Source organism: Prunus avium, chromosome 1, assembly GCF_965620075.1.
Source record: "Prunus avium chromosome 1, drPruAviu1.hap1.1, whole genome shotgun sequence".
NCBI classification, from domain to species: Eukaryota; Viridiplantae; Streptophyta; class Magnoliopsida; order Rosales; family Rosaceae; genus Prunus; species Prunus avium.
Genome location: NC_142284.1, coordinates 5643599 through 5655486, shown reverse-complemented (window position 1 = coordinate 5655486; position 11888 = coordinate 5643599). Strand labels below are relative to the sequence as shown.

Below are 11888 nucleotides of genomic sequence, written 5' to 3'. Positions count from 1 at the left end.
TAACTAACCATTGATTTTAGATAAAATTTTCTCATAAACTGTATATTTTCTTTCATTTATTTTTATTTATTTATTATATTTACATGAAATTTCCTCCACTAATTTTAGCCAAACCCAACCCAACCCAACTCAACCCAGGCCGTATCCAAACATTAAAAACAAAAAACAAAAACAAAAATTAGAAAGAAATAGAAAGGCGCTGAAGTGCAGCAATTGGAAAAGGAGAGAAAATGGCGGCAACCAGTGACGAAGAAATGGATTCTCTGCTTTCCACTTTGAATCAAATCTACCAGGTTGGTACAAATCTTCCTCTTCCTCCTTCCTTCCTGACTATCCTATATACCGATTCCGTTTGGCTGCCTAGAAAACCACGGAAAAAAAATAAGAGAAAACGAGCGTTTCTCGGCAGCCAAACAAACCGATCGATGATTTTCTTTTTCTTTCTTAATTCGAACTCAGAATTCTCAGGATTTCAAGAGTGGCGTGGCGGAGATCCAGTCGGCGAATTCCACGTGTAATGCCGAGGTCAAGAAGCGAGAAGCTCTGGAATTCACCTGCAACAATCTCAAGCAAGGCCTGTCACTTCTTCTTGATAATTAAACGCAGCGTTTTTTAGTTCAGTGTTTCGATTACTGAATTGGAAAGCGTTGATTTGATGTGATAAATGCAGAAAATGAGCGATTGACCAGATTGTACACCGAGTGTTTGAACAATGTTGCCGATCAGCTTGAACGCCGTAGCTCAAGCCAGGGCTTGAAAGAAGAGGTGAAGAGGATGAGGGAGGAGTGCCTCAGTAAAGAAGTAGAGCATAGGAAGGCCATGGAATTGGCTAAGCAAGACTGTGCTGCCAAGGTTGATGACTTGGAGGCTCAAATTAGGTGAGTTTTTCAGTGAATACCAAAATATAGTTTTTCATTGAAAAAGATTGCAACTTTAGCCCAAATTTGATACTTGAGTCTCTTTGAGGATTATTTTGAAACCATTTGAGTATAAAATTTTGGCTGACTAAATTTTGGCTTTTTTTATAGCAAGTATGCGATGTTATCAGACTGTCAAGATGAAATCTTGTCTATGTTACATTGTTAGACCGTGAATTTAAATCATTGAATATAGATGAAATCATGTTTAAAAAGTATGGTTTCAATCCACAGTTTGATGAATTTAGAATGTGTAGCGAAAGAAATTTACTCTACGTAAAATGTTAAAACTGTTTGCTTATATCAGAGGGTTTATGCTTGAGAAGGCGACGTATGAAGCAACTGTTGATCACCTTCAACGGGATTTAGCAGCTCATAAATCCCATCTGCATGTTCTAGCAAGCAGGATGGACCATGTGCAGTTAGATGTGGAATCAAAATGTGAGGTCCCAAGCTTTTATCTCTGTTAGCAAGTACCTACCAGGTGGAGCATGTTCATGTTGATCAATTGGATAATTGTTCCTTTGCAGATATTCTGGAGATTCAGGATTTAAAGGACTGTCTTGCAATTGAACAGGAGGAGAAAAATGAGTTGAGTAAAAAACTCCAGGACTTGCAAAAGGAATGTGAGTGTGAGGTTGCTTTCAGTTTCTCTTGAGTTCCCAAATTATTTTACATGTCATTTCTTGGTGGTTGTTTTGGCCTGCCAAAAACTAATACATGCTAATGATTTGTTTGGTGCTACACTCAGCGCTCGTTAGCAGATCAAAGCTCGTTGAGCAGCAACGAGATTCGAATTCAATTTGGCAGGTTGAAACACTTAAGACCAAGATTATGAAGCTGAGAAAGGAGAATGAGATCTTAAAGCGCAAGCTTCCTCATTCAGATGAGGGCTAGATGTAGATGGGTGGAAACAGTTCATAAGCCTTGTACTGTACTATATGTCAAATGCTAGATTGGTGGTTTTGTGGTGTTTGAGTGGCTCTCTTTGGCCTGCTTCTCTGTTGCACGACTTGGACAATGAGGTTATGGAAATTTGAAGTCTTAACTGGCATATCAGAGAGTAGTTGGCTAAGTGCATTAGTTAATCTCATTTTTTTAATCTTGAATGGTTGCAATAAACTGACTGTCTCTCCAAGAAAATGAACCAACACCGACAATCCCTAAGATTAAAAATGTTGAAATACATTGCAAGTAATGATTTAAAACATGTCTGGAACAAAACAAAGCATATATAGTTAAAGTGGTTAAAGAGTATTTGCCCGTCTATTATGCAGATGTGGAGGCCAGTTGGTCCGGACAATAAACCGCTCCGTTGCACTAAAATTCGAATTCCCTCTCTATAAATTATATTAATTTAGAGCAATTTCGCCATAGCACTAAATGGTGAAAAAGTTTTTAAATATGGGCTAGGAACCAAGTTCAAAGTTTAGTAAGGCCCAAAAGTATTGAGCCCAATCCACGTAGACTCCCTCCGTCCCCCTCAGTACGGCACCATTCTTCCAAGTTCAAAATCAACCAACGACTTTCCATTTCCATTTTGGCAGCCAATCAAAGCTCCAAAAGCAAAAAGCTTTCATTCTCATTTCTCCCTCAAATCTCACTCATTTTTCTTTTAATTTTTATTTTTATTTCTCTCAACAAATAAAAATAAACCCAAAAATGGGAAAAAAATCGTTGTCTTCTTCATCGCAATCGTGGTGGTGGAGAGGGTGGAGATATCTTCACCCGCAGCATAACCTGAGGAGGCCGCTGCTGTTGGCACTCTTCATTATCTCCTTCGTTGCTCTCACATTTCTGCTCTCTGGCCTCGAATCTCTCAGTGTAGAGCACCAGGTTTTTTCTTTTTCTTTTTTGAATCATTTATGTAATTATGCATGTGCACTATGCTCATGCTATATATTCAGCTATTTGTATCAATATTCCAAATTAATTGGATGAAATTACCGAGTAATTTTAGGAAATTGGAAAATGTGTGATGTCTGACGTTTTTATTTGAATAGTTAGTGGTTTCGAGGTTGAATAAGGAACTAATAACTTTGAAGAATCAGGTAAAGATGGGTTAATTAGATTAGAGTGTGGTGGAATTAATTGGAATTGAGAATTTTTTTTAGGGTGATGATTGATGAAAAATGGTAAATTGTAGCTAGAGAATGTGAAGAAGCATATACGAAGTTGGAGCATTGTTGAGGAGGAGGATGATCCTCTCAATGTTGAACGAAGAAGAGCAGTTAAAGAGGCTATGATTCATGCCTGGGCTTGTTACGAGATGTACGCATGGGGTCATGATGAACTCCAGGTATGCTTCCTGCTTTAATGTTCAATCAATGCTCCATGTAACAGATTTCCTAACATATACATTGGTTGATAAATGCGGTAACATAATTTCATTGGTAACATAGCTTCATTATTAAGGGTTTTGTTTATTAGTGGATTCAAATACTACTACTCTAGTTTTGTTTTTTATATAATAAACAAACTTTCATTTAATAAAATTGAAATGCACCACAATGGGGACAACGTGTTGCTGAATGAATACTGCAACTCTAATAACTTAAACTCTCATTCTAAACAGCCACAAACAAGAGATGGTGTTGATAGTTTTGGCGGTCTAGGAGCAACTCTAGTGGATTCTCTTGATACATTGTACATAATGGGTCTTGACGAGCAATTCCAAAGAGCTAGAGAGTGAGTTTTTAACTGATTTAATTTATCTCCCCCACAGATCATAGTTTCTCCATATGTATGGCTGACACTTAACATGTATATAACTGTAACAATACACATTCAGATTGAGAAAACACAATTGTAATTTGCAAATGGTTTTCTTGACAGGTTAGTTTTTTCAACTAGTTTTAGCTGTAATATCTGAATTTATTTTAATTATTCTGGTTAAGATTTTACTTTTTCCATTCTTGAAGTAGTTTCACTTTGAGGTGGCTAATATTGATAATCATAAATAATTTCAGGTGGGTTGCAAATTCGTTGAATTTCAACAAGAATTACGAGGCTAGTGTCTTTGAGACAACCATAAGGTTGCGTTAGAAGGTTTAATTTATTCTATATAAATACCAAGTTACTTATTTCTTTTCTCAGATGTGGGAGAAGGGGTCCTACCTCATTTGGACAAGTTCCAGAATATTGTATTACATGTCCATTGCTCCTGGTCATCTCCAGTGACTTACTCTTTTGTGGCTACTTTTGTGGAATGTAGAGTTATAGGTGGACTTCTTAGCGCATATGATCTCTCTGATGACAAAGTGTTCCTTGAAAAGGCTAGAGATATTGCAGATAGGTTGCTCCCTGCGTGGAATACACCCTCAGGAATCCCTTATAACATAATAAACTTGAGATATGGGGATGCCCATAACCCTCGGTGGACAGGGGTAAGTTCCAAACTTCTCTCTTTGCTGATTGATATTCTTAGGTTGTTCTTCCCAGACCATCTATGGCATTGCTTGCCCCTTTTTGTTTTTACTTTTTAAGTTGAACATCAAATCGTTTGTATCATTTTTATTGTTTGCTTGTGTTAAAAAATTAAAACTATTAGTAACTGAATAATATCATTCACAAGATCAAAGATGGCTCAAGTAAATTTTCAATTCTGTATTTTATATATGCCCGGAGAAGAAATGATCTATCAAATCTATACTCTTTGGTGTCTTCTTCCGAGTTTGAGCTACATGATCTGTTAACTACTAAATCTCTAAATAACCGCAAAGGACCCACTAGTGTAGTGGTTTGGAGTATTTACTCCCTCAGGCAAGGTCCTAGGTTCGAGTCCAAGCATCCGTGTTGTGTGTGTGAGCTTAGTATTGCCCCTCTCAATAGGAAAGGTCCTTAAAAAAAAAATCTCTAAATAACCATACATCTGCTTGGTGTAACCTAGGTTGTAAAGTCTGTATTCACACCAATTACTGTTTAGATTTCTGGGTTGTAACTATATGTTGCTAAGTTGAAGTAGGCATGTAAATGGCATCGGTTAAGAATCTTTTTCTAACATCATCAGATTATCTTTTTTGTTTATTTAAACATTTCCTGTTACTAGGGAAAAAGTATTCTGGCAGATGCTGGTTCAGAGCAGCTTGAATTTATTGCTCTATCTCAGAGGACAAAGGATCCCAAATACCAGCAGAAGGTGCTCTTTATGCTTTGAAAATGTAGCTCAGAACGTAGATTTATTCCTGCCTATTTGATGAATAGCATTATCCTTACCATGGACTTATTATCCTCATATCTCAAGCTAATTTCTTTAGAATGCACAAACATTGTAAATGATAGATAGAATAACCCCTTGCTTCCTTTCCTCACTATAACTGTTTGCATGCTGATATTTCAGGTGGAATATGTCATTGAAGAACTTCATAAAACCTTCCCTGCTGATGGATTGCTTCCCATATATATTGATCCTCACACTGGAATTACCTCATACTCAAAAATTTCCTTTGGTGCCTTGGGTGATAGGTATTGAAACTTAGGAATCATTGTTATCCATATTTGGTAAAAATGATTTTTTTTATTTGAAAATTTATTACTGTTAAAGGAGAGGAATCACAGGTTAGCTATGCCAGGCTTTATATGTGTGATTCAACAATTCTACTATTGATTGAGGCCTTGCAGATTCTGAGAAGAATTGGCTGTTGAACCACAGTTTATGACTCTAGCTCAAGCTAGTGCTTACTTCCCTGACCTTTGATCCTGAAACTGTATTTCGTGAATTAGATTGAATTTTTGGGGCTATTATTGGGATTCAACTGTAATGAGTTGAAATTGAATAATTATTTATAGATAAATTTTTAAACAACGTCAATAGAAGTTGAAGGAAAGTTTTAGGTTATGAAGGTAAAACCATCAATTTTTGATTGATTTGCCTAGTTGAAATATGAAGTCAAATTATGGATTGTTTATTAAAAACTTCATAGTAGAAGACCACGACAGTCATGAGTTTCACATGTCGTGATCTCTAGAATTTTTTTCATGTTTCTCAATTATAAACAAATTACTAGGGAAAAGTATTCTGGTAGATGCTTTTCTACTTTATTTATCTATTTTTGGAGAAGAAAGATTAAAAAAAAATTATTGGAAATAATGGACAAATATAAAGTAACAAAAGGAGGACCAAAAGTCCATTCTATATCTGACATTCTCAAAATTGAAAGCACATATTACCCAGTAACTTTCGGAGGGTTTATATCCATAGGTATGGCTGGCCAATTAATTTGCAAAATTTCTTTGTGGATGCAGCTTTTATGAATATCTACTCAAGGCTTGGATACAAGGGAACAAAACTGAATCCGTAACGCAATACAGGTGGGAAGCTTTAGACATCAGTTAGTATGATGCATTAGAAGTATTTTGAATAACAGTTGATCCTGATGAATAGATGTACACAATTTTGATCATTTCACAGTTGGTAATGCTGAGACATGTCAGTCTTTTGCTTTTGCACATGCCTGTTCATGTGTGCTCTCCTTCTTTTCTCTGATGACTTATGACGATATGCTATGACCTTTATTAATCTCATCTGAGGCAGTTAATTGAATCTCTGTTATGAAAAAATCATTGCCTATCTATATTGGAATCAGAGAAATGTGGGAGACATCAATGAGAGGTCTGAAAAGTTTGATTCGGAGGACAACACCATCCTCATATGCATATATATGTGAGAAGACTGGAAGCTCGCTGTCCGATAAGGTAGTGTATGAATTAGCAGAATGTAGTGTTTGTCAATTAAATTGTGAACACTTTGGAGGGCTGTGCTTGGTGTATGCAGATGGATGAATTAGCTTGCTTTGCTCCTGGAATGTTGGCTTTAGGATCTACCGGCTATGGCCCTGATGAAGCTGAAAAGTTTTTATCCCTTGCTGAAGAGGTACTTTGGAGAAAGTATTTGAGGTCATGTTTTGCTAGAGTAGGCTCAGTTTATCCTCTTATGTATGGAAGTTTTGAAGCACCTGATTAATAATTGTCATGTCACCCAAAAAGAAAGAAAAAACGTATTAAATACTATAGTGTAGTAAACTGATGCTCCATAATTCTGATTAGGTACAGGGTACACTGATTATACAAGGAGCGTAAGGAATAAATTTCTCCTCTGTCTTGCATAAAACATGTAAGAGTTATGCTTTTATTTGAGACTGAATTGAACAGAATATTCAAATATAAGGGCCCATTTGGTAAACTTTTCGTTTTTTTTTTTAGTTTTCATTTTTTGTTAGAGATAGAGAGGAAGTATATGGAAGAAAGAGAGGAATGAAGAAGGGTGAAGGAAGGGTGGTGGGAGGGATGTGGAAGAAGTATGTATGGAATGCCATATAAAATAAAAACAGTTTTGGTTTGGGGTCATATGATGTTGTACAAAAACATTAAGTCAAAAAATAATTTGGTTTAATACAAATAAGTCTACAAAAGGCTGTGTACACAGGAAAATCAAACTGAACGTTTTTCATCATTTAAGGGGGAGATTTTTCTTTAGAATCCCAAAGATTACTGCAAAAAATGATGTTATCGATAGAAAAGAAGGGGAAAAAAGCTGTTCTAGAGTGGACTGAAGATTAAAGGATTAGCAATAGATACAGGAGCGCGAAGTGTGCTTTGTCATACCTTGGCACAGTCTTCCCTAATGTCTTGGATTATCTTACCTTTAACTCTACCCTAATGTCTTGGTATGCAACCAAAATTGTTCGTCTGTATTGATTTCAAGTGTGTGTAATGTTGCATCATTCAGATTCTATCAACCATAACATTATGGATATGGATAAACCCTGCTCTTATTATATCCAATCGTTTATGGATAACTTACCCTTTAGACTGGCGTAAAATTAAAATTTCATTTGCAAATTAAGAGGATTACTTAAAACTTAACTCATAGTGTCTATAACCACCTAAACTATACAGCGCTGCTTTCAGATTGTAATCTAATTTGGCTAACAAAGTTTCACAGCTTCTTAACCTTTACTATTCCAGTTTCGACAATTAATATGCACAATCAAACGATAATTTTATCAGGTATCCAATAGCTTATGTCTTGAATTGCTATTTATCATGTAGCTTGCATGGACATGTTATAACTTTTACCAGACAACACCTACAAAATTGGCTGGAGAGAACTATTACTTCCCTGCTGGACAGGTCTTGTACTTCCATGCTTCTCGTACTTTACACTAAGATGTTTTAGTAATTTTAGCTTGATATCAGAAAATTTTGCAGGACATGACCGTTGGAACATCATGGAGCATTTTGAGGCCGGAGACGGTGGAGTCACTTTTTTACCTCTGGCGTTTAACTGGGAACAAAACTTACCAAGAATGGGGTTGGAATATTTTCCAAGCATTTGAAAAGAACTCTCGAGTAGATACAGGATATAGTGGACTTAAAGATGTAAGAACATGTCATGAAATGAATTTTAAATTATTTTCTTTGAATTCTGAGGCAGGTACTACATACAAACACACGTATAATCAAGACTCACATGATTAAATGATTTTCATCATCTTGCACTTTTATTTTCATTTTGAAAACTTCATTATGTTGCCTCCTACTGCACCCTCACTACGTTCATGCAAAAAATAAATCAAAAGAAAGTAGAAGGAAAGAAAGAAATATAAGGGAAGGTTACATATAAATGTACCGGAACCCTTTGCTACTCCTCACTCCTATGGTGTTGTAAGTGTCCATATATGTGCTATGTGGCTGGCCCCTTGACTAGACCGTGCAGTTTGGGATGGGGTTTTGGTTGCTTGCATGAATTGAATGAGAGTTCGCGCATCTGAGTTGTATTTTCAGCATGTTTAAGAGTACTCTCTTTTCAGATATATGCAGCACTAAGTTAGGTTGTTGGTGAACTTAATATATGCCATGAACAAGAAAATTTTCTCATATACCTTGATGTGCTGCATATATGCCCTGAACCACTTGTATTTCTCATGGGATATATCTTGAGATGGTTGCAAAATAAATAACCAAATTGTTAAGATTTGGACTCTCTCCTTCTGTGTTTATACATGTATATGTTTACATCTACTGAAGTATTTTAGCCAATTTTGCTCAGGTGAGTTCAGGTGAGAAAGACAATATGATGCAGAGCTTCTTCCTGGCAGAAACGCTGAAGTATCTCTATCTCCTCTTTTCACCTCCATCGTTTATCTCTTTGGATGAATGGGTTTTTAACACAGAAGCCCACCCTCTAAGGATCGTGACTCGACCTGCTAATGGAGAGACTTATAGTACAATTGGACAAGGTAGATTACAAGAAAGGTTCCATGGTAGGAAAGGTCGGTCAGGATCTAATTAGTTCCCATACTTGATAAACTTCAAGTCCATAGGTCCCCATTTTCAACCAGATTTGAAGGCAGTCAAGCAATTCAGTTATGTGGGGGTGATGGTGAATGGCTTTGCCGGAAACAGATGGACTGTTCTTCAGCTCCTACTTGGTGTGTAACTATAGACTCTAGAATATTAGAACGGGTTCAATCCTCTGTATTTCTGTTCTGATGATGTGCTTATGGCCAAAATCCATGATTTTGTTTCAGCCCTTCATTCTCTTTTCAATATAAATCCTAAACCCTATAAACCTCAAACCCTTCGATTAAGAGATTTCGTTTCGGCCATAAGCATTGTATCATCACAGAAAATTTGAGTAGATTATCCTATTTCTGTTAGAGTATTATAGCAGCATTGTTGTAGTTGCAGAGGTTTACATCTTAGGATCAGAAACATTAAGGATGCCATGTAATAAACATTCGGATGATTCAATACCATATATAACACGTATTCTGTGATCAATTGGATTCGATCAGATAGATTATGAACACTATGATCCAAACTTATGTAAAAAAAGCAAGGGATCTCAAGGCCAGTTTCTCTCTCTTTTTCTTTTTTTTTCTCTCTCTCTCTCTTTAAAGATCATCACTGTCACCGCCCCGAATAAAATTTGTAATGCTTGATTTTCTGAGAACAAAAGTTAAGAATTTAATTACAAGAAACACATGGTATATATCAATGATGTAGATACAGCTTTATGCATGGCTTTTATGTGTATAAAGTTGTACAAGAATCAAAACTGCTGATTTGTAATCAGTACATAACTGAGTGACTGCATATTTCACTACTGTAACTGCAGCCAGAGAAGTCACTTTGTTTGTTTTTCTCCCCCTTTCTTTTGTAGATAGGAGTCTCTTTGTGCTCATAAAAAATTTCCACAAACAATCCCAGTTCCCGTATCATCATTAATGGTTTTGCAAGTTAGGTTTTCGAACTCGATACCTCTTTTTAACATGAAAGAAATTAAAATATCACTCACCTAATTAAGAGCTAGTTAATAAACCTTTCATGAATTTTGGTCATCAAATAATGTGACATCTGACTTCATCATCACAGTATTTTGTTCATATATGAACAAATGAAACACAACATCATCAGAGAATGTTAATGATCAAAGGAATAGTGCCAGAGCAAATGATCAGAATTGTATATAAATAAATACTGCAAATTAATGATTAATTAATTAGGTAGCGACAAGCAGGGCTTGTGCCTGAATGTTCCTCCATTTCACACACAGGTGGTCAAATCCAAGACAAGTGGAGGCTCAAAGATAAAATCGAGAAAATTTACAAGCCCAAGCAAAGAGACATTCCCTTCAACAACCCTACCAATACCAAAGAACCAAAAAAAAAAAAAAAAAAAAAAAAGTATGATCGAACAAAGCAAAAAGCAGCCCATCCATCCCCACCCACCTCACTTGCAATGATGACTTCAAGAGTGGGAGTGGGGCTCTCTTATATATAAAAGTTCTTCAACTATCTATGCTCTCTATATATTATTGTATACTGACTCAAAAGGATCGATGATCACTAGCTAGCCCTTAAATTCCCATGCAAAATAAAAGTAGACGATATAATATATAAACTCTCTCTCTCTCTCTCTCTCTCCATAAGTATTTAAAGATGATGAAAGGAGAAAAAGTGTGATAATAGAATCTAGTACTATCTCTTGAGAGAGGTGATGGGTTTTGCACTGGCAAAGAGAATCCATGTTGGGAGCTTGAAAAGGTGAGCCAATATATACATGAGAGAGAGAGAGAGAGAGAGAGATGGGCAATTTTTACATTAGGGGGATGTGTGTGTGTGTTTTTGTGTCAGCATGATAAGGCATGCGTTCTTCAAACTTCAAAGGGACCTTGTTTTGTTGTGTGGCATCAGAGACATTAAGGAATGTAAGGGGAATTGGGTTCTTTCCCTTTGGCGTTTTCCCACGTTCCCTTCTATTCTCCCACATTCCAAAGGTTTATTTCATCTTTCTCTATAGTTGATTTATTATGTAACCTATAATAATATGTCCAATAGCAAGGAGTTTGTAGTGAGTGATTAAGAGCATTTACCTCTGCATTTAAGGTCCTACATTCGATTTTTCCCCTCCCAATATCGCTTGCATTTTTTTTATAAAAAAAGGTGCAATCTTTGTGTTTAAAGTATAAAAGCTGAATTCAATAACAATCCATACACGTTCGTGTTGATAATTTTCAGATAAGCTCTATTAGTATTTCGAAGATTAACATACTCTTTAAAAGTATCACATGCGAATGACACACAAGTTTAAACCAAAAAATTGACAAAGTTAGATTATAAAATGGTACATTGTAACAAAATTTTAATTGATCTTTTACTAATAACCCTTCTTTTTAATTGCTTTGTCCTCTTAGTGGGAATTCATGTTTAAGACAGAGAAAGGGAATTAACATAGCAGGGAGAGCCCAGTATATAGAGAGCCTCAAAGACATAAAAATGTGAGATACGGATAAAGCTTTTTTCGATTCGATCCTCTATCCAAGGATTTAAATAAAAATAAAACCTAAATGTAATTATTATTTACTGAATAAAGAGATCCAAAAACAGATGTAAAAGGTGGAAGAAAACTTTTGACTATAATAGTGGTCTGTACACTTACAGTACCTTTTTGGTCCTAATTGAATAA

At 36.0% G+C, this 11888-nt stretch overlaps 2 protein-coding genes across 5 annotated transcripts; both read left to right on the top strand.

Annotated features, from left to right (window-relative positions):
* Positions 1–140: 140 nt before the first annotated feature.
* Positions 141–2021, top strand: LOC110758431 (4/1 protein short form protein). 3 transcript variants are annotated; one of them, XM_021960295.2, is made up of 6 exons: positions 141–293; positions 469–574; positions 671–878; positions 1225–1358; positions 1448–1543; positions 1669–2021. In XM_021960295.2, exons 1-6 carry the CDS (start codon positions 231–233, stop codon positions 1812–1814), a joined length of 753 nt encoding a protein of 250 aa, XP_021815987.1. In that variant the 5' UTR covers positions 141–230; the 3' UTR covers positions 1815–2021. The 3 variants fall into 3 exon arrangements, with proteins under 3 accessions (XP_021815987.1, XP_021815988.1, XP_021815986.1); XM_021960296.2 differs by having other exon boundaries at positions 154–293; positions 460–574; positions 1448–1554; XM_021960294.2 differs by having other exon boundaries at positions 156–293; positions 460–574.
* A 421-nt stretch (positions 2022–2442) lies between these two features.
* On the top strand, positions 2443–9697 carry LOC110758442 (mannosyl-oligosaccharide 1,2-alpha-mannosidase MNS1-like). 2 transcript variants are annotated; one of them, XM_021960309.2, is made up of 14 exons: positions 2443–2753; positions 2921–2968; positions 3064–3216; positions 3493–3605; positions 3887–3952; positions 4132–4303; positions 4966–5055; positions 5257–5381; positions 6162–6227; positions 6503–6611; positions 6691–6789; positions 7968–8048; positions 8127–8297; positions 8968–9697. In XM_021960309.2, the coding sequence occupies exons 1-14, from the start codon at positions 2580–2582 to the stop codon at positions 9208–9210; spliced, it is 1710 nt and encodes a 569-aa protein (XP_021816001.1). In that variant the 5' UTR covers positions 2443–2579; the 3' UTR covers positions 9211–9697. The 2 variants fall into 2 exon arrangements, with proteins under 2 accessions (XP_021816001.1, XP_021816000.1); XM_021960308.2 differs by lacking the exon at positions 2921–2968 and having other exon boundaries at positions 2444–2753.
* Positions 9698–11888: the final 2191 nt, after the last annotated feature.